The following is a 22,408-nucleotide window of genomic DNA, read 5'->3' as shown; positions in this document are numbered from 1 at the left end:
TAGTATTTTTGTTTTGCAAGATTAAAATGAGTAATATTCAAGAGAGAAGATAACATCTTACAGAGTAGGAATTAGTTTAAGAAGCTCTTAGGTTGATTCTTTTCTTTGCATAAAATAAAGGAACACAGGTTTACAATGAAAATAAGGCATATTTACTCCAGGAATTAGTAAATACAGTAAAGAAATTAAGTGAAATGTAATCATCTTAGCTAAACAGTTTTTACAACGAGGAAGGAAGCATCATTAATATCATTCGATAATTTATGATAGAAATACGCCCTCATTTAAGATAGAACACAATCAAATTGTTTCGCTTGATATTTGTATCTGAAAAATTTGCTTTGCAGTATATTCAATATAATATACCCATATTTATTGCTCGAACTCTTGAAAGAGAAATAAATCCTGATAGTCGTAATTACTCAAACTAATAAAGTTAGCAGCAGGAAATCGATCAAGCTTTAAAATTTATTAAGAGATGGATAGAAATTTCTCCCAAAACATTCCCTAAACTATTAGCCAATTCTTTAGTCGCTTTTGCAGAAGGTGCTGATGAGTAATATAAAAGTGTATCTATTGAAATCGTAAGAAAACTTGCCATGGGAAACCCATAATAATGTGCTTGGTCTGGTGGTATTAAGTTACTAACTGACAGTATAATAGACCCAAATCTTGAATCTTAATCAGATGCTATTATTTAATCTTTACTCTTTTTATTGAATGACCCTGAATATAGAAATTTAATTAGAGCTTATCTAGATTTCTCAAAGATATTTGGTATTTTTACTGATATTGATTGTCCTACAAAAACAAAACCAAGACAATAATTAGATGAAGAATATAAAAAGGAAATAGAAGCATTTGACAGAAAACTTTAGCTTGCTAAAAAAGCTCTCATTACTATATTAAAAACATGGAAGGGTCTCATTTATTTAGGTAATTTTTGTCATATTTAAAATTAAATGTTTTAATATTGTTAGAATAATATAAGAATTAATTGTATATTAAATTATTATTTATTTAACTTAAAAATGATATAATTAAAATGTAATATTTGAATGTAAAAAGGTAATTAGCGCATAGCCATGAAGTCTTTAGTTTAGGCCCTCAGACACCCTATTCATGAGAAAATTAGGAATGCTATTTATGATATCTTAGGAGAGCTTTTGGCTTTAGGAGGAAAAGAATGCTAAGGAAATTCTTTAACAGTTTAGCACTTCTTAAATTACTATTTGATGATTTTAATTTAATTACTCCTCGATTGCGATTTATTTAGTCTTTTAATAGAGCTTAGTGGCTTAGAAGATGAAAAAAAATCACTAAGAGCTTAAGAATTGCTTAAGTAATTAACAACTTTAATGTTTAATTTACTTCCAAACTGCTCTAAGTACACTGATTTCTTAATTTCTGCTGCTAATTAATGCAACGAACAGTTAACAGATTTAAAGGCTTGTTCTAGCAATATACTGAGTATCATGGGCAATTATGTTTTTGATAGCAACAAAAAAAACAAAAAGACTGTTCATTCGAAATTCATGTATTTGTGTGAAAAATTTTATCTAACAACTTAGGTAAAATAGAATATTACAAAAAAGAAACACATTTATCTGATAATTTTTTTTAACATAAAAATATTTTTTTTAAATTAATTAAAAAAATTATTTAAAGCTAGGGCTTCCATCTCATAGGATCAACAAACAAACCATGGGGAAAATTAAATTTTAAAACGAAACAGAATCTGATGACCTAAATTTTGATAAGCTTTTATCTGATACAAATATTTAAAAAGACAGTTAGTAGTGGAATTGGAATTCTATTTTAGAAATAGTATAAACCTATTTCTAAAGCAAATTCAGTGATCTTAAAAATAGATTACTTAAAAAGCTTCTTCCATATTTCCATCCTCACTAAAAGCAATTCATTTCTTTGGAATGGAAGGAAAGTAACTTTATTTAGGCCAAGGTTGGTTACTTGCTCATATAAAATTTATTAAAAATTGGATAAGAAGGTAATAAAATATTATATTTATTTCTTCTTATGAAATAAAATAAACTTTGTGCTATTTAAAAATTAAGGCGCCTATATTTTAACCACTCCTCCAAGCGAGCTAATTTGCATTAGCAGAAGCTTTATGGGAGAACTATATCATATCTTAGTTAGCGATTACAACTATGATATAAAGCATGAAGCAACATAGCTTCTGAAACCTTCTGAATTTAATGAGAAAATGATCAGAGAATACATCAGTTGGATTGGTCTATTCTCCAAAATTAAATAAGGTCAAAAACTATTAGAAGAAGCAAAAATTTGGGATACTCTCAAAAATTATGTTACTAAAGATAAAGGGAAAAGAGATCATATCTTAAATATCATTTTATATTGTCTTGATTATGGAAAAGAAAATAAATCTAGAGAATTCCTTCAGTTCTGTTTAGAAAAAGGTTCTATTAACCTTTAAAAATCATGTTTAGAACTTCTTAGTCTTTTAAACAGAAGTGAATTTATAGGTAAGTTACTTACTTATTTTTTTAAATTTTAAAGCTGTAGATATTATAATTTTTTTAAAACCAATCAATTTTTTTTAGATTTTTAGAAGTGGGGAATAGAGCTTATAGCCCAAAAACTTGATATAAACTAGAATGAAGATATCAGAATGAAGGCTCTTAGTGTGGCCAAAGAAGTTATATAAGAAAAATAATACCTTATGGAGTTTTTGAAGAAACAGCCCTGTTTATAAGATCTTGGTGAGGAAGGAGATTCATTTTTGATGACTCTTTTGAGTAGCGATATAGGGTTTGAATATTTATCTAAAATGAGTGAGCAATAAAATTGGGTAGAAGAGTAAATGTAAAGATGGAGGGAGTAGTTGAATTTAGATTATGTTAACAAAATAGAAATATGTTTATTGAATGCCTTAGACTATATTTAAGACTATGAAGAACCAAATGTTTACAGATTCCCTGATATCTTAAATAACCCTTAGAACTCACTCCTTACTCTTGGTTTCATCCATCGTATGCCTTGGATTATGATAATAGGTTTCAATACAGCTGATTGTAAAGACACTATCCAATTTATGGTATAGATTGAATACTAAGGGTAAGAAAATATTAACTAATTCATACTTGTTGGAACTCCTGACCCATACTCTACATATCTCCATCCAGAAAAATACAAAATTCCAATTGACGATAAATTTTAAATTAACTTCAGTCTTCAAGTTGGAAAGGTAAATGAAAGATTATAATTATTCTAATAGTTAAAAAAAAAATTTTGTTTAGAATTATTTAGATAAATAATGCAATTACCAGGCTGAACCATGTGTGACTCACTTAAAATTTGACTTTAAAGATAAAAGTCAATTCTCTAAATTCTAAAATAAACAAATAATTATTAATAAAGGAGGTATTAACTTAATATTTGATTAAGATGAGAATCAAAATACTATTAAGTTAAGATAAATACGTTTGTTTATGAAAATGGGAGAGAACAATCGTTTAAACTAGCAAAAAATTCCTTTACATTTCTATGGGGAATTAGTTAAAACAAAACAAGGCTAAAAGATGCTTCTGGAAAATAAAATAATAGAAAACTGCTTTGAAAGCATAAAAAACCCAAAAGAAAATATCATGAATAAAAGAGCATCTTTATGGGTTATTGGAAATATTTGCTACTGCAAAGAAGGTATTAAAAAAATGAAAAATATGAAGTTAATAGACCACCTAGTTACATTTGCAGAATAAAGTGAAATATTATCTCTTAGAGGAACTTGTCTTTACATCTTAAACATGATAGCAAATACAGAATAAGGAAGAATTGAGCTAGAAAAGTAAGAGTGGATTTCTCACTGGAATTAAAATTTAGGTAACTTCATTTAATTATAAAATAAATATTTTTATATATATATATTTATAATTTATTTTTTTAAATTAAGGATGGATTACAATGCCGAATAATATGAGATAATTCTTCAATATTAGAAATATACACAATGAAGGTTAAAGAACTTACTGGCCTGACTAAAATGAGTATTGGGATAAATTCAATGCTCACCAAAAAGAATTATAAATAGGAGAAGATGAGAATATATTATTATAAAATGTTGCTCTGCTGAGTAATGGTTTCACTTACAGAAAGGCTATTTGGGATATTAAAAAAATAGCTAAGAAAAATCCAAAGATTTTTGAAGATAAAAATGTATTCTTTAATGTAATCTTAATGCTTGATTTTTATAAATTTAATCATGAAAGCAGAAAATTTATTCTCAGTATGTTCGATAAGATCTTCTCATCTGAAGAGATCTTTTTTAAATTGGATACTAATCCAATCTTAATAAAACCTATTGCTTGATTTATTAAAAGTAATTTAAAACATTTATTTCAATACTGTATTTTATGTATTTTATGTAATTAACTTTATTAAAAATATTTTTTGATTAGATTAACAAAAATTTAAAGAAAATATAAAAATAAAATTTTCATCTTCCATATTAAAAAATAATACGTCCTTATATTTAAATAAAACTTAAACAGGCAATTTAAATCAACAAAAGTATCTATAAATTATTTTTTTTTTTAGAATATTTTAAAGATTTGATTATAAAAAGTTAAAATGTGTAACTTATTACATAGAATATAAAATAAATATTTTTTTGTATTTAAATAATATTTTAAAATGTGTTTGTTTTCAATCAAGTAAACAATTAATTACTAATTAATTTCATTATTATAGTTTTTTTATTTAAGATATTGATATTTATCTTTTGAAAAAGCTCTTTAATATGAGATATGAAGAGCAAGTAAATACAAAAATAAATGAGAATATACATAAAATAAGAAACATAATTGATACCACGTCTTTGGCTACTCCTTCTACTTTATCTTCAAGATCTCTTTTATAAACAAAATATTTTAAAAGACAAATAAAAATGTGCTAAATTAATTTATTACGATCTAACTTTAACTAAGATATAAATAGTGATACCTAAAAGAGCAAGAGCGCATAGTAAAAAAAATAAAGCTAATTTTTCGCTTTGAAATATTTCATAGCAAGTTTTTATTTGATATTTTCTATTCCATTAAACTTAAAATTCAATTTTGCACAGATCACACTTTTATTTATTTGTTGATTTTCTCATAATAGAATTTTATTATTGAGGATTTTTAGAGATTAAGTAAGTTTTAAGGCAATTTTCATGAATGTATTTTACAGAGCCTTTACAATTGCAAGGATAAATAAATTTATTAAATAGAGATCCTTCACAAAAGCAAATTCTACATATTTTTTACTACTAATCCTCTTCAATATTTTGTGATACAGCTTTCATATTTACTTTTAGAATTAATTATAAAACTCAACTTTATAGTAAATCTATTAAAAAATTGGTTTGAAAAGTGTGTTTTTACATACGATTCTGCATTTAAAATTTAATTAAAAAATAAATTCATAAATTAGTTTGTGTTATATATTTCTTAAAGAATGAATAAGAATCATTCATTCAAAAGCATTTAATATTATAATCTTTCTATCTAATTTTTTAATTATTTCACGCTGATTAATTTACTTGAAATATAGATACATAATTTATAATTCTATTCACTTTAATAAAATCACAATATAAAAATACATTCACTCAATCAAAAAAAATGTAAATAAATTTTTTTTTATTAAGAATTTAAAATAGCAAAAAGGATTTTTCTGATGACTTCCATTTTCAGTTTAAATTTGTATTTTATTTTGAATTTTAAAATTTTTATAAAGAATTAATGGTATTTAAAAATTAAAACATAAATTATAAGTTAGTATTAAATTTCTGATATTTTTTTTGAGTAAGGATTTTTAATTTTGTATTTGCTTAAATATAATTAAAACAGTAAAATCTTTATGAAATTAATAGCAAAGCATGTAAATAAAAATCTTTCTTATATTTTTACATTCTAACTAAAATTGACCTAATTTATTTTTAAATAGTTTTATTTAAATTAAAATATTTTCATATAGATTTTTTATTAGTAAGAGCTAACACTTTTTAATGTTTTATCAGCAATATCAAATTAAAATAAATCTAAATAATATTAAAAAAATTGAAATTATATTTTTATCATTAAAATAAAAAGATTATTATAAATTAATATTAACTGATATAATGCTTTTAGAATAATTTTTGTTAAATAAAGTTAAATAAATATAAATATTTATTATGTTCATTCATTACTTTTACTAAATTTTATATTTGTTGATTTAACAATTGTTTTCTCAATTTTTAGAATAAAAATTATTTTAATTGTTTTAATTGGTGAAAAATACTTTTTTATTTTAAATAATTTTTTTTTGGATTATTTATTTAAATTATTTTATTTTATATGGCAGAATTAAGAAATTGTTTTTTTGATATGAATCCTTTTACTTTTAAATATATCTTATCAAAATTTGTCTAATTAAATAAATATTATTGTTATTAATCAAATAGAGATCATGTCAATATACTAATGATATGAAATATTAAATCAATCATAAGCTTAATAAAATATTAAGGAATTTAATTTATGCTTTAATCGTAAAAATCTAATTAATTATTGATTATAAATATTATTTTGGTTTTACAAGATTAAAATGAGTCACATTCAAGATAGCGGATAACCCAATGATAAAAAATAGCAAAAACCTCTTACAGAGTAGGACTTAGTTTAAGATGCTCTTAGGTTGATTCGTTTCTTTGCAAAGAATAAAGGAACACAGCTTTACAATGAAAATAAGGCATATTTACTTCAGGAATTAGTAAATAAAGTAAAGAAATTAAGTGAAATGAAATCATCTAAGCTAAAGAGTTTTTATAACGAGGAAGGAAGCATCATTAATGTCATTCGTTAATTTATGATAGAAACTCGTCCTCTTTTAAGATAGAACACTATTAAATTCTTTCGATTGATATTTGAATCAGAAAAGTTTGCTTTGCAGTATATACAATACAATATACCCATATTTATTGCTCGAACTCTTGAAAGAGAAATAAAACCTGATCCTCGTAATTAATCAAATTAATAAAGTTAGCAGTAAGAAATCGATCAAGCTTTAAAATTTATTAAGAGATGGATAGAAATTGCTCCCAAGACATTCCCTAAACTTTTAGCCAATTCTTTAGTCGCATTTGCAGAAAGTACTGATGAGTAATATAAAAGTGCATCTATTGAAATCGTAAGAAAACTTGCCATGGGAAACCCATAATAATGTGCTTGGTCTGGTGGTATTAAATTACTAATTGACTGTATAATAGATCCAAATCTTGAATCTTAATCAGATGCAATCGTTTAATCTTTGCTCTTTTTATTGAATGATCCTGAATATAGAAATTTAATTAGAGTTTATCTGGATTTCCCAAAGATATTTGGTGTTTTTACTGATATCGATTGCCCTCCAAAAACGAAACCAAAATAATAATCAGATGATGAATATAAAAAGGAAATAGAAGCATTTGACAAATAACTTTAGCTTGCTAAAAAAGCTCTCATAACTATATTAAAAACATGGAAAGGTCTGATTTATTTAGGTAATTTTTATCTTAATTAAAAAATTAAATGATTTAATGTTGTGAGAATAATTTAAGAATTGACTATTATTTATTCAATTTAAATAGTATATTATTAAAATATAATGATTTAATATAAAAAGGTAATTAGCGCATAGCCATGAAGTCTTTAGTTTAGGCCCTCAGACAACCTATTCATGAGAAAATTAGGAATGCTATTTATGATATCTTAGGAGAGCTTTTGGCTTTAGGAGGAAAGGAATGCTTAGGAAAGACTTTAACAGTTTAGCACTTCTTAAATTACTATTTGATGATTTTAATTTAATTACTCCTCGATTGTGATTTATTTAGTGTTTTAGTAGAGCTTAGTGGCTTAGAAGATGAAAAAAAATCACTAAGAGCTTAAGAATAGCTTAAGCAATTAACAACTTTAATGTTTAATTTACTTCCAAACTGCTCTAAGTACACTGATTTCTTAATTTCTGCTGCTAATTAATGCAATGAACAATTAACAGACTTAAAGGCTTGGTCTAGCAATATAGTGAGCATCATGGGTAATTATGTTTTTGACAGTAACAAAAAAAACAAAAAGACTGTTCATTCGAAATTTATGTATTAGTGTGAAAACTTTTATCTATCAACTTAGGTAAAATAGAATATTACAAAAAAGAAACCTTTTTATTTTATAATTATTTCTTAAGAGATAAAAATGTTTAAATAAAATTATTAAAGCTTGGACTTCCATCTCATAGAATCAATAAACAAACAATAGGGAAGATTAAATTTTAAAATGAAACAGAATCTGATGACCTTAATTTTGATAAGCTTTTATCTGATACAAATATTTAAAAAGACAGTAAGTAGTGGAATTGGAATTCTATTTTAGAAATAGTATAAACCTATTTCTAAAGCAAATTCAGTGATCTTAAAAATCGTTTCCTTAAAAAGCTTCTTCCATATTTCCATCCTCACTAAAAGCAATTCATTTCTTTGGAATGGAAGGAAAGTAACTTTGTTTAGGCTAAGGTTGGTTACTTGCTCATATAAAATTTATTAAAAATTGGATAAGAAGGTAATAAAATATTATATTTAATTCTTAAGATGTAATAAAATTAACTTTTTTATTTAAAAATTAAGGCGCCTACATTTTAACTACTCCTCCAAGTGAGCTAATTTGTATTAGCAGAAGTTTCATGGGAGAACTTTATCACATCTTAGTTAGTGATTATAGTAATGATATGAAGCACGAAGCAACACAGCTTCTGAAACCTTCTGAATTTAATGAAAAAATGATCAGAGAATACATCAGTTGGATTGGTTTATTCTCCTAAATGAAATAAGGTCAAAAATTATTAGAAGAAGCAAAAATTTGGGATACTCTTAAAAACTATGTTACTATTGATAAGGGCAAAAGAGATCATATCTTAAATCTCATTTTATATTGTCTTGATTATGGAAAAGAAAATAACTCTAGAGAATTCCTTCAGTTCTGTCTAGAAAAAGGTTCTATTAACCTTTAAAAATCTTGTTTAGAACTTCTTAGGCTTTTAAACAGAAGTGAATTTATAGGTAAATAAATTACTTATTCTTTTTAAAATATTTTAAAGCTGTATAATTTAAAATTTTTAAAAAAATATTTTTATACTTTTTTATAATATTTATAAAAACGAAAATTTTTGAACAGATTTTTCGAAGTGGGGAATAGAGCTAATAGTCCAAAAGCTTGATATAAACTAGAATGAAGATATCAGAATGAAGGCTCTTAGTGTGGCCAAAGAAGTTACATAAGAAAAATAATATTTAATGGAGTTTTTGAAGAAGCAGCCCTGCTTATAAGATCTTGGTAAGGAAGGAGATTAATTTTTGATGACCCTTTTGAGTAGTGATTTAGGGTTCGAATATTTATCTAAGATGAGTGAGCAATAAAATTGGGTAGAAGAATAAATGTAAAGATGGAAGGAGCAGTAGAATTTAGATTATGTCAACAAAATCGAAACATGCTTGTTAAAAGCATTAAACTATGTTTAGGACTATGACGAACCAAATGTTTACAGATTCCCTGATATCCTAAATAACCCTTAGAATTCATTCCTTACTCTTGGTTTCATCCATCGTATGCCTTGGATTATGACTATAGATTTCAATACAGCAGATTATAAGGACACTGTGCAATTTATGGTATAGATCGAATACTAAGGGCAATAAAATGTTAACTAATTCATACTTGTTGGAGCTCCTGACCCATATTCTGCATATCTCCACCCAGAAAAATACAAAATTCCAATTGACTATAAATTCTAAATTAACTTCAGTCTTTAAGTTGGAAAGGTAAATAAAAGATTAATATTATCCTATTAATTAAAAATATTTTTTCAAACAGAATTATTTAGATAAATAATGCAATGATTAGGCTGAACCATATGTGACTCACATAAAATTTGACTTTAATGATAAAAGTTAATTCCCTTAATTCTAAAATAAACAAATAATTATTAATAAAGGAGGTATTAACTTAATATTTGATTAGGATGAGAATCAAAATACTATTAAGTTAAGATAAATACGTTTGTTTATGAAAATGGGAGAGAACAATCGTTCAAACTAGGAAAAGATTCCTTTACATTTCTATGGGGAACTAGTCAAAACAAAACAAGGTTAAAAGATGCTTATGGAAAATAAAATCATAGAAAATTGCTTTGAAAGCATAAAAAACCCAAAAGAATGTATCATGAATAAAAGAGCATCTTTATGGGCTATTGGAAATATTTGCTACTGCAAAGAAGGTATTAAAAAAGTAAAAGACATGAAGTTAATAGACCACCTAGTTCCACTTGCAGAATAAAGTGAAATACTATCTCTTAGAGGAACTTGTCTTTACATCTTAAACATGATAGCAAATACAGAATAGGGAAGAATTGAGCTAGAAAAGCAAGAGTGGATTTCTCACTGGAACTCAAATTTAGGTAACTTCATTTAATTATTTAATTGATAAATCAATAATTAACTTTTTAATTAAGGATGGATTACAATGCCAAACAATATGAGACAATTCTTCTATATCAGAAATATACACAAAGAAGGTTAAAGAACTTACTGGCCTAACCAAAACGAGTTTTGGGATAAACTCACTGCTTATTAAAAAGGATTCTAAATGGGAGAAGATGAGAATAAGTTATTAGAAAATGTTGCTCTGATGAGCAATGCTTTGACTTACAAAAACGCCAGTTCAGAAATCAAAAAAATAGCCAAAAAAAATCCAACTATTTTTGAAGATAAAAATGTGTTCTTTAATGTAATCTTAATGCTTGACTTTTATAAATTTAAGCATGAAAACAGAAAATTTATTCTCAGCTTTTTCGATAGGCTTTTCTCATCTGAAGAGATATTTTTAAAATTGGATACTAATCCAATCTTAATAAAACCTATTGTTTGATTTAATAATAGTAATTTAAGACATTTATTTTAATAACGTATTTTATGTAATTAACTTTATTAATACTATATTTTCATTAAATTAACTTAATCATAATTACCAGTTTTTTTATTATTTAAATAGCAAAATTACATATATGATTTTATAAATAAATTTAAAAAACATTTTAAAAAATAAATTAAATAATATTTTTATTTTGATAGTTATCAAGCTAAATAATTAAAAAAATAAGCAAATAAACTTTATTATTTATTATATATTTGCCTTTTATTTTATAAGAAAGTATATTTATAGATTAGGAACAATGAACAACTTTGGTATTTTAATTTATATGATTAAAAGGTAAAATCAATAAACACTTAAAGTTATGAAGATAAATTATCTCATATTTCTTATATATCAAAGAATAAAGAAACTTATTATGTAGATATTTAAAAATTAATAAAAAATGACTGAAAATTTGTGGCATTAATCAAAATAAAAAAATAAATTCTTTTCAAAGTCGCACTGCAATAATGATTAATAATATATCGGCAGTAACACCAAATTAAAAAGTAAATAACTCAAAATAAATAAATAAATAAGTTAAATAAAAAAATATTTTAAAATATAAAAGTTAATTGTGTAGAATAAAATAATTAAAAGATTGTAAATATATAAATAAATATAAATTAGTACTATAATATATTTAATTTAAATTTTATTAATGTAAGTTTGATGAATAAATATTTTGATTCACTGCTTGTTAGCTTAATGATTTACATGTCTATTTTACTCATTATTTTGCTCTATTTTTGCAATTTTATTTATTTTAATTGATTTTATTATTAAATATTTATAAATAATGTAGGTCTAGCATGATAAAAGAAATAAAATAGAAACACAACACAAGATGATAATAACAACTGAAACAATATTTTTGATCTCATCATTTGTTATCTATTCTACTTTACTATTTAATAAATTTTTTATTAATTAAAAACTAAAAGATTAAAAATAATTAAATTACTCTCTTGTACTTGTCATAACAATTATAGAGCCTATCATAATCAAAAATCCTGCAATTATAACTAATAATGTTGCTGTTTCATTTTATAGTAATTTTTTCCAGTTAATGAGCTGATATGAATTTTTCCAACTCACTTAAAACTCAGCTTTACATATATCGCAATATTATTTATTTTTAACAACATCTTTTAAATTAGCTTACTAGTCTGAAATTTTAGACATCACATAAGTTTTAAGGCATAATTCATGAACATATTTTATAGTTCCTTTACATTAACAATAATCTATAAATTTATCTTAACTTGTTTCCTCATTCAAGCAAATTCTGCATGCTTTTTGTGATTCAAGATCCTAGCATTATTATTACTTTGATATTTCTAAAGTTTATTTTGGTGATTCCATTTAAAATTATTTGTAGATATTTATTTTTATTTTTAATAATTATAATTCTAAAATCATTCATCTATTTGTAGGATATAAATTACTTTTAACTAATTTCAAATGATTTTTATTACTTTCCGATTTTACAATATTAGCGAGATTTTCAGTAAATTAAATGCAATTTTTGGTTTAACCTGACAAAGGAATAGAACTATCTATCTATTTATTTTTTTTATCTATTTCTTTTTAGAAAAATTTAATTATCTTTTGACTAATTAATCATTTATTTTTCTTTATATATAAATATTTAAACATATTTTTAGTCCATTAAACTAGTTGAAAATATTCAGAAAATTTCTGTTAATTACTTACTGAAATTTAAATTAAAGCATGAATAAAATACTCCTAAAAATGTTAAACGAATAAATTAAAAATCATAATTTACTAGAAATAAATATAATCTGTAAATGCAAAAAGTAAAACAAAAAAATATTATCTAGATAAATCAAACTATCAATACTTTCTTAGTTAATTTATAATAAATATATTAATATAAAGATAAAATATATCTACCTTTTTTTAAATCTATATGATATAAAAATGCTAAAGGAGTTAATTAATATGTTAATGAATACTCATTATTCAACTAATCTAAGGTTACTCTACACAATTGTTAAATCTAAAATATTTATTTAAGCACAAATAAGCCAAACAAGATAAATTTTTTCAAATTTTCATTTTATTAATAAATTGATAGGTTCAAGAGAATTTGGATTAAAAAATAAATTTATTATTTTTAAAAAGGAAATTTCTTAAAAGATAAATTATTATTTGTGTAAGTTATAAGCTTTTATAACAGATAATTATAATTTTAATAATAAATTTATTAGATAGTTAATTTATTTCATTGAATAGTAAGTATCTTTTTACAATAATATAAATTTATATAATTATAAGGTGGATTAATAAATAAATAAAAATTTTTTTTTTTTGAATATTTTGTATTTAATTTTTGTTTGTTTTTTTTAAATTGGAAATATATATATATATATATTTATTTAATCATTTTACTCTCTGCTTTTAAATAGATTTTACAAAATAGGTTCTTACTAAAAATAGCCTAAAACTTACTACAAGCAAGATAATAGTATTAGAAATAATAGCAAAAATAATAAGCATGTATCCTAAGAAGGTGAAAATGGTTTCAGAAACTTTAGAATAATTATTGTAGTCTATCCTATAATTATTATAAAAAAAATTTATTATTTTTCCAAAAAATTGTATTTAATGAGTAAATTAAAATGCTTTAAATGTGTATTTTAAGTGAATGATTTTATTCTATCTATATTTATTTTGCTGTTTTGATTGAACATTAAAAATAAATACTTAATTAATTAGAGAGTAGGTGAATTATTTAATTATTTTTTTTTGTTAGATATCAATGAAAAATTGAAAGAATGAATTACAATATATTGTAAATTGTAAATAAGAAGACTTCAATTTCAGAGCTAAGAATAGTTATTAAGATATCAAAAAAATCAAACGTAAAATATTCAATTAAATAATATTATTTAAATATCTATTAATATTACAGAGAAATGTAAATTAAACCAAATAATAGTAACAGGAATGAAACCAATAGTACACAAAAAGCATATAGGTAGCATTTCTTTTTTGTTTTCATATGTGAAAGAGGTCTAAGCTTTAGAGAAGATTTCCATTCCACTTCATAATTGTATCCACACAAATCACATTTATGAAATTTTATTCCTCTATATCTTTCTATCTTTTTTTACTATATTATTTATCTTGAAGGCTCATTTCTCAGTCTTTCTGCTTGATAAACTATCATTTTTATTGTTTTCCCATTTTTAGCTTCTAACAAGTCTTTTTAACACAAATAATGCACATACTAAATTGAACCTTTACAATCACAAATAGATAAAAGTTAACCTAAATGCTTAGCCTCTTCATCTTAAACGTATGAAAGACATATTCTACATTATTATTAATTTTTAGAAGGAGCAATAGAGTGACTTTTGTTAGATTTTTGAGGATTTTCGTTTTGATTTAGGTACTAATAATGCGATTCATTATATTAAACATCATTTTTTGGACTCTCTATGTCTCTGTGTTCATTTTGTTGAACTTTCTCTTTTATTATATGATTCAGAGTATTTAGTTTTATATATAAATGAAATATAGTTTTACCATGGTTATTTATTTCAGAATTTAAAAAAAAGTCACTGCTTTAGTTTCTGCACCTTTCAGTATTATTTTTGTTCAAATTTACATCATGTAATTTTTTTGGTATTTAAAGATTATCTTCCTCAATAGGCTCAATTTTATTCATCTTATTATAATAATTTTAATATTTGTTTAATTGTGTGATATTAAAAAAAAAACTATAATGATAATTTCAATTAATTACTACTTTTGTTACTTACAAGTTTATTTCTATTTGTTAAATATTGTCAACCTTTATCTATTTTTTTATGAAACAAAATTAAAATTTAAGCTTGATTATTCTAATAAAGTAGCTAATTATCTTTTTATTTATACAATAAATTACTAAAGTAGGCAAAATGTTATTTTTTATTCACTTATATTTATTATTATTTATTTTTAGTTATTTCGATTCTATTTTTTCTGAAAATTAATTAAAATTTCTTCGAAAATAATTTGTTCTACTTGCAATTTATAAATTAATTAATACATCTAATTAAAAAATATAATAAATGAATATAAGCAACCATTAAGAAGTAGAAGGATTAGAAATTAATATTAATGAGTAAATTCAAGAGAGAATGTCAGTCCCCCTTCATAATACGCAATATAGATTAGGAACATAAACACCTTAAATTGAAGCACGTTCAGAGTTTTCTTAAATAGTAAATATATATAATAGTTTTAAAATAAACCATTTTTAAAATAAATATGTTAAAAGAATGAATTCAATGAAGGTTAGAAAGAAATAAATTAGTAGGAAATAGATCTTAAGAGAAATAATCAATAAAATGAATTAAAAATCTAAATAACTAAGTAGTTTAAAGAAAAAATGAATGATGCTTTAAAAAATGATGAAAAACCTACTAGTTTTGCTGAGCATACTGATTAGAATGAAAATTAATTATAAAAAAGTTATTTTGAGCAATCTAAAAAGGAAGAATAAAATTTAGAGTAAATTTCTGAAAATTTTTAGCATTAGGGCGTTAACACTAAGTTAAAATAAGAAGATAAAAACGAGAATGATCTAATATTAGAAATTAGGGATCAAAGTAGAAGTATCAGTTTAAGTAGCAATATATCTAATCCTTAAAGTATGAATAGCAGCAGCAGTAACGAAGAAAGTATTGAAAATGATGATGACTCTTCAAGCTCAGAAGATGATAGCATTAAAATTATTGAAGAAAAAATAGACTAGATTTAGTTTAATCTAAAGATGAGTAGTAAAAACTTAAATACCACAAAGAATAGTGAAAAATCAATTAATAATAGGTATTAAATGAACTCAAGCATCGAGAATTTTTTTTCTGATAAAAAGTATTCAAACGTTGCTAATTTAGATACAAAATCAAACACAGCTTAAGACAAGAAAAAGAGATTAAGCCTATTTAATTCCTAATAAAAAATTAGTTTTTCATAATAAAAGAATTCAGTAATGACTTCACATAATGATAACAATTAACCATAAAATCAGATTTAGCATAAATTTTCATTGCTGAGTCAATAGGGAAAGAAAAATAGTCAAAAATTACGTAAATAATCAATTGAGTATAGCTTGTCTTATATGCCTTTTATGGAGCAGCAAAAGTATGTCACAAGAGAAAAGTCTGAAAAATGCATAGATCTTTATAGCTAAAAAAATTCCCTTGCCTAATCTGATGATAAAATAGACTTACTTTTAGGAATAAGGCGAAGAGCTCTAATTAAAACAATAGAAAATAACGATAAATTCTATAATCAAATGAGGATTTAGCAAGAGATAAATGCAAATGTATTCTAGTTAGAAAACCCATCTCTCAACCACCTGGGAGTGTAGAAAGTATAAATAAACTAATATTTTTAACCATAGATAGTTTGACTAAATTATTTTCAATAAAATAAAAAAAAGTTTGTTAAAGATTTCATGAGAAAAACAAATAAAACTCCAAAAGAAAAAAATCTAATTAAGAAGGTTATTGAAAAATTAGGAGTTTTTGAAACTTAAAAAGATATCATCTTTAAAAATTAAAATACAAACGACACACTGTTTGATAATCTAAACATAGAATCATTTGAGAAGCATTAATGTATATTTCATCTTGGTATTTAAATAATTTTAATTAAAAAATTGGAGATTTTTAAATATTTATCATAAAATAAATAGGTGAATTTGGATATAAATATTATATCATTGTGTAAGGTAATGCTTTAAATATTTATTTATCAATTACTTGCTTATTATAAATTAAAAAATAGGAAGCGTACATCTTTTACTGCCATAAATGGGTTAAAAAGTTGAAATAGATAATAGTTTGTATGTGAATTATATGAATCAAATTTAGCAAGGTTATCAAAATAAAACTTAAGAAGAAAAAGATCAATCTGAAAATGATAGAGTTGTTAGTTTATATAATTGCAGCTTTTTTATTCGCTGTTTTGTAAAGTAAGCAAATAAATAAATAAATCCACAATTCTTTCATAAGTTTATTTTTTTCTATTTTCTAAAAAACAAGCAATTAAAATAAAACCAAAATTTAGCAATTGGTAAAAGATATAGAGAGCAATATAAAAAAAGTTAGTTTGCTGTTTGGAGGTTTAGATTATGAGAAGAGACTCCTCATAAATGCTGCTTTTCTAGAAGGTAAAGAATACGTAAGCATATTTTACCCTAATATGGTTTTGTATAAAACCTTTTAACCTGGTGAGTGCTTTGGTGAAATAGCCCTTCTAACAAAGCAAAGAAGGTAATTGATTACATTTTTAAATAATATTTTACATTTTTAAATATTCTAAATATTTATTTATTTATACTGAATATTTCTAATTATTAAATAAAAATTCAATTTTTAATTTAAGACTAATTTAACTTATCTCTTTAAATATTTCTATTATTTTTAATAGAACTGCCACGATGCTTTGTGCTGAAAAGACCTATTGCCTTACTCTTTCAAAGTAAGGCTTTGATAAAATTATAGGAGCTTACTAAAATTCTATGATATAGACATAACTTAATTTCTTGTAACAGTTTTCTTTTATAGAAAAAATACCAAAATCGAAGCTACTTTCTATCACACATGATATGAAAAAAACCGAATATAGTAAAGGGCAAATAATTTATAAAGAAGGTAATTAACAAATACTATTTAATTTTTAATAAAAACTTTAAAAATTTATCAATTTTCGAGGTCATTTTAATTTTTTATCAAAAGGTGATATCTCAGATAACTTTTACTTTATAATTAATGGAGAATTCGAAATATCCAAATAAGAAAATATCCACTAAGTCAACAATACTGGATAAGTATAAAATTCTTATAAAAATCAGAAGAAGATGAATAAAGATGATGAAGAGGTATCATTATTGAATTGGTCTTAAAAACTTAAACAGTAAAAAACAGATATAAAGAGAATCCCTATTGTGATTCTATAAGCTAATCAATATTTTGGATAATACGAAATATTCTAAAATTAATAAACTAGATAAACCAAAGCTACTTGTACATCTCTAAAAGGAACTTTATACTAAGTTCCAAAAAGTGTAATTATTTATTTTTATATTTTTTAAAATATTTTATTTTAAATGATCTTAATTTAAAGATATTGATTTATCACTTAAACGCTTGGAATGGATTAGATGAAATGAAACAGGCTAATTAAGTTATTAATAATTGGTAAAATAATAGAATTACACAAATAAAACATTTAAGTTAACTTGCAGAAAATGCCTCAAATGACATTTTCAGCTACTAAAGTGGAAGAAAAACAAAAAAACAAAAATTGAAAAAATCTGAAAGCCAGTATTTGCAATAAAAGAAATAAAATGACTCTTTTATAGGTAACCAAGATAAAAGTTTTAGTAATTCGTTTTATCCTAGATCTCCTTAGCAAAGTCCTTGCAACTCAAGTAAGTAATTCTAGATTTCAAATTTTAGTTAGGCTAAATAATTATAGAGCACACTGTATAAAAACTAAACATCTCCTAAAAATATAAAAGAAAATGTAAATAAATTTTTGATTAAAAATAAATTTATTTTAAAGAAATTAAAAATATATTTAAATAGATGAGTGACTCTGGGGAATAAAAAAATATTTAATAAGAATAACTAAAGTCTAATGAATAAAATAAAACACCCAAGTAGCTTGTTTTATAAAATGATTTAAATCATTAAACATAAATAAAACAATAAAATACCCATCTATCATATTACATTTACAATAATCCTTAAAAAGAAGCTTAGTAGAATGGAAACATTTACAATAATCCTTAAAAAGAATCTTAGTAGAATGGGAACATTTAAAATGAATCTTTAAAAGATTCAGCTTCTTTTGAATCTTCAGATATTAAAAATTCTGACTTGATGGAATCATCTTTGAATTCAAAATCTTTCCAAAAGTTTAAAAAGTTTCATGAAAAGAAGCTAAATGACAAGGTCCATTAACTATTGGAGTAGGAAAAGAAATCTGATAAAAGAAAGAGTGAATTTTTGTTAAACATTTTAGATCAACAACAATTTAAATTTATCAAATCAAAGTCAAACTCTCTAGAACGTAGAGAAAGCACTACTACTAATGAAGAAGCTTTTTAGACATAAACAAAAGAGTAAAATCTAAATTCTACTTAGAAAATGAATAAAAAGCAAAGTATTTTCTTCAATAACACTATGTCTATATCCCAATTCAATTCTAGCTTTGAATCTAATAATAACAACAACAACAATAAATTAGAAATGATTATAGAAAATAAAGATTTTGCAAAGGATAAAAGTTAATAATTATTAAGTAGCTTACCAGTAACTCCTATTGCTTAAAATAGATAGCAGCAAGATGAAATATATGAAAAGTAAGCTTTTCCTTAAATAAGAAATTAAAAAGAAAAACTAGAATTTAAATAATAGCTTGATTCAAATTAAATGTTAAATATTAAGAATAGAAATTCATTTAAGAGTTTTTAAAGTGGAAACTAAAATGAAAAATATTCGAGCGGAAATAAAATTCAAAACTACCAAGGTACAGATTTAACTCCAAATAATTTAAATGAAATTTAAAGAGTTAAAGAAAATTAAGGGGCAAATCACTAAAAACTGAAAAATATATTGGATATCTCAAAAATGTAAAGACCATAAACACAAGCAATGTTACTAGGATAAAATGATAGCTAATTTTTCAGCAACAATAGATATAGATAACTCAATTAATTAGATTTGTCAGAAAAAAATATAAGCTTAGATTCATCGCAAATAAATAAAAATATAAATCCTAATTCCTAAAATAAAAACTAATCAAGTATTAATTAGTTCAAAGGAATTTAGAACTAATCTTATAATTAAATATCCCCAAAAGCTAACTTTGAGCAAAGTTAAACAGCTTTTCATCAGTAAGATAAATTCTCAGAGAAAAAAAACTTAGGTAAAGAAAGTAATTCACAACGCCATGATATGTGCAAAATTTCTTTTTAAGGATATGTGGGTGATTTAAAGAGTTAATAAATAGAGTAAAAAGAATAAAATAAAATTAAAAAATAACAATTTTTAGAAAAGATTAACAACCGAGTTTGTTATAGTAAAGCTAATTAGCAATCTATCAACAGTGAAAATCAAAAATTTGATTAACTTGACTACTAAGCAGAACAACTTAAAGAGTTAATTGATTCGTCTCCTGCTAAAATTTGTTCAAATATAAATAATATTTTGAGCTTTAAAAAAAAATTTTTGAAAATTCTAAAATCCTAACCTGATATTCTTTAAAAAAAATTATTTGATTTCAAACTGGAGAAAGATAAATATATTTATTAAAAATAAAATTAAAACAACAGCAAGATTGTAAATAAGAATCTTAATTAGAATAGCTTAAATCTCACAATTAATAAAGATTTAAAACAAATTTAACCAAACCAATCACATTAAACGAGCTAAGATCAAAATTAAACTGAAGATAACAAATTAAATTTTTCAACTATGTAGGATTCAATTAAAGAAAATAATTCCATCTTTGAAGAAAATAGCTCTTTTTAATAAACTAAAAATAAAAAATCACACAAAATATAGAGCCCGATAGATTCTATTTTGCTTTTTATCAAGCAACAAAAATCATAATAGAAACAAATTATTCATACTGAATAGTAATCTTTTGAAAGATATAGATAAGATTCAATCTTTTCGAATTTTAACTAAACTAGTTCAGAATTAAAAAATAGCTTTTTTTAATCACCTAAGATAAACTTTAGCGATTAATGCTCTAGTAAGTAAGATAAAAGTAATATAACAACAAAAATAGTAGACATTATTGATAAAAGTACAATTAGTAATGTAGAGTTATTTCAAGATTTGTCAATTAAACCTGAAGCAGGATTTGTCAAAAAATTGAGTATATCAAGCTAAAAGTAACCTCCAAATAATAATAAATTGCTATAGAAAACCTTTTAAAATTAAATATCAGATTCAAAACATAAATATAATTAATTTAAATCATAGCAATTTATAACTCCCAACAATAAAACTTAAAGCAGCAAAGTATATTAGAACTTTGATTTCAAAACTTTTTAAACTGAAAGATTATCTCAAAAAACTTAAGAAAAGCAAAGCCAGGTTAATTTAAAAATTTAATCTTCTTAAGAAAAGAATATACATCAATTAACAAATATTAACTTTTCTGTCAACCAATAAACTGGTAAGGCAGATGATTCTAATTATGTTATTAGCTCTACATTGACATTGAGAAAACCTATAAGTTAAAGAATTAAAGAAAAGCAAATTAAATAGAAAGGAAATTCATTGGCAATTTAAACTAATTATAACCCATCAAAAACTTTTACGAAAAGCAAAGATTCATCAAATTTTTAAGAAGATATTTCCTTTAAGCAATAAACTACCAAAAGCAGTTAAAATTTCTTTTCCATTTAAAATTTTTATTCAAATAACTCTCCAAAAATTCAAGATTCTGTTTACCATTTCTAGAAAATTGCTCCATCAAAAAAAGTCAAAAAGAATTTTTTCTTAAATTCTTGATAATAGAAATAAAAGTTTTAAAGACAATAAAAAATAAATAAATAATTCATTAAATTAGTAAGTAAACTTACATTTGAAATTAACAATATTGTAAATTTAAATTATTTTAATTATATTTTTAGTTAATTTATACATTGAACTATATTGATTGATATTTATTTTAAATGAACTATGTAGGATAATAAAGTTCAGCTCATATTTTTTTAAATAAACAAGCTATTCATAAGATGAATAACTAAAAATTTTATTAATATTTACCTATCTTATAAAGCAGATTAAATTTAAATAGCTTTAAGAAAGCTTAAAGAAGCAACATTAAATTCAAATTTTTTTTAACTATCTTAAGCTATTTTTATGGTCTTTTTATCAAATTATTATAATAAATAAATTTAATAAATCAAATATGCTATAATTTATCATTATTAGCACCTATTCCCTTTCAAATTTGAGACAAAAAAATAGGTATTATTTAATTTTTTGTAATAAATTATTTCGAATTACATATAAGAGTGAATTAATAAGTGAATTTTGAATTAATTAATTTTTATACTAAAATTATTTAAAATAATTTGTTAACTATAGTGTATACTTTCAAGAATAATGGAAACCAAAACTCGTAATAAAACTAGTGTTATATTCTTAATCTACTGTATCAAATTACTAGGGAATAGATAAAAAACTTAAGGGTATGATATTTCCTTGCTATAAAATTTTATTGAAAAAGTAGTAAAAAATTACTGATTTTTGATCAAATTTATTATCATTAATTTTGAAAAATTTTAGAAATTTGTTTAAAATATTCAATTTAAAACAAATAAACATACATAAAATACTACAATTCTAATTAAGATA

General features: G+C 23.1%; 6 protein-coding genes across 6 annotated transcripts; 3 read left to right on the top strand and 3 right to left on the bottom strand. All coding sequences in view use genetic code 6, as the record gives it.

Annotated features, from left to right (window-relative positions):
- Nucleotides 1-26: 26 nt before the first annotated feature.
- Nucleotides 27-4,350, top strand: TTHERM_00266650 (cytosolic regulator of adenylyl cyclase, putative; the record flags this gene model as incomplete). Its single annotated transcript, XM_001015900.2, has 7 exons — nt 27-936; nt 1,069-1,571; nt 1,669-2,008; nt 2,076-2,507; nt 2,586-3,229; nt 3,282-3,864; nt 3,935-4,350. 7 exons carry the CDS (start codon nt 27-29, stop codon nt 4,348-4,350), a joined length of 3,828 nt encoding a protein of 1,275 aa, XP_001015900.2.
- A 369-nt stretch (nt 4,351-4,719) lies between these two features.
- Nucleotides 4,720-5,326, bottom strand: TTHERM_000266649 (RING-variant domain protein; the record flags this gene model as incomplete). Its single annotated transcript, XM_012797602.1, has 2 exons — nt 4,720-4,891; nt 4,950-5,326. 2 exons carry the CDS (start codon nt 5,324-5,326, stop codon nt 4,720-4,722), a joined length of 549 nt encoding a protein of 182 aa, XP_012653056.1.
- Nucleotides 5,327-6,612: 1,286 nt separating this feature from the next.
- Nucleotides 6,613-10,958, top strand: TTHERM_00266649 (cytosolic regulator of adenylyl cyclase, putative; the record flags this gene model as incomplete). Its single annotated transcript, XM_001470737.2, has 7 exons — nt 6,613-7,546; nt 7,669-8,171; nt 8,258-8,597; nt 8,663-9,094; nt 9,210-9,853; nt 9,906-10,488; nt 10,543-10,958. 7 exons carry the CDS (start codon nt 6,613-6,615, stop codon nt 10,956-10,958), a joined length of 3,852 nt encoding a protein of 1,283 aa, XP_001470787.1.
- A 735-nt stretch (nt 10,959-11,693) lies between these two features.
- TTHERM_000266648 (RING-variant domain protein) lies at nt 11,694-12,425 on the bottom strand (the record flags this gene model as incomplete). The annotated part of the gene is made up of 2 exons (XM_012797601.1): nt 11,694-11,910; nt 11,968-12,425. The coding sequence occupies 2 exons, from the start codon at nt 12,423-12,425 to the stop codon at nt 11,694-11,696; spliced, it is 675 nt and encodes a 224-aa protein (XP_012653055.1).
- Nucleotides 12,426-13,409: 984 nt separating this feature from the next.
- Nucleotides 13,410-14,700, bottom strand: TTHERM_00266640 (RING-variant domain protein; the record flags this gene model as incomplete). Its single annotated transcript, XM_001015899.2, has 3 exons — nt 13,410-13,584; nt 13,940-14,501; nt 14,559-14,700. 3 exons carry the CDS (start codon nt 14,698-14,700, stop codon nt 13,410-13,412), a joined length of 879 nt encoding a protein of 292 aa, XP_001015899.2.
- A 3,913-nt stretch (nt 14,701-18,613) lies between these two features.
- On the top strand, nt 18,614-21,556 carry TTHERM_00266630 (cyclic nucleotide-binding domain protein; the record flags this gene model as incomplete). Its single annotated transcript, XM_001015898.2, has 1 exon — nt 18,614-21,556. One exon carries the CDS (start codon nt 18,614-18,616, stop codon nt 21,554-21,556), a length of 2,943 nt encoding a protein of 980 aa, XP_001015898.2.
- Nucleotides 21,557-22,408: the final 852 nt, after the last annotated feature.

The sequence above is a fragment of the Tetrahymena thermophila genome (assembly GCF_000189635.1).
Source record: "Tetrahymena thermophila SB210 genomic scaffold scf_8254649, whole genome shotgun sequence".
Classification (NCBI taxonomy): Eukaryota; Ciliophora; class Oligohymenophorea; order Hymenostomatida; family Tetrahymenidae; genus Tetrahymena; species Tetrahymena thermophila.
This window is presented reverse-complemented; position numbering and strand designations above follow the sequence as displayed.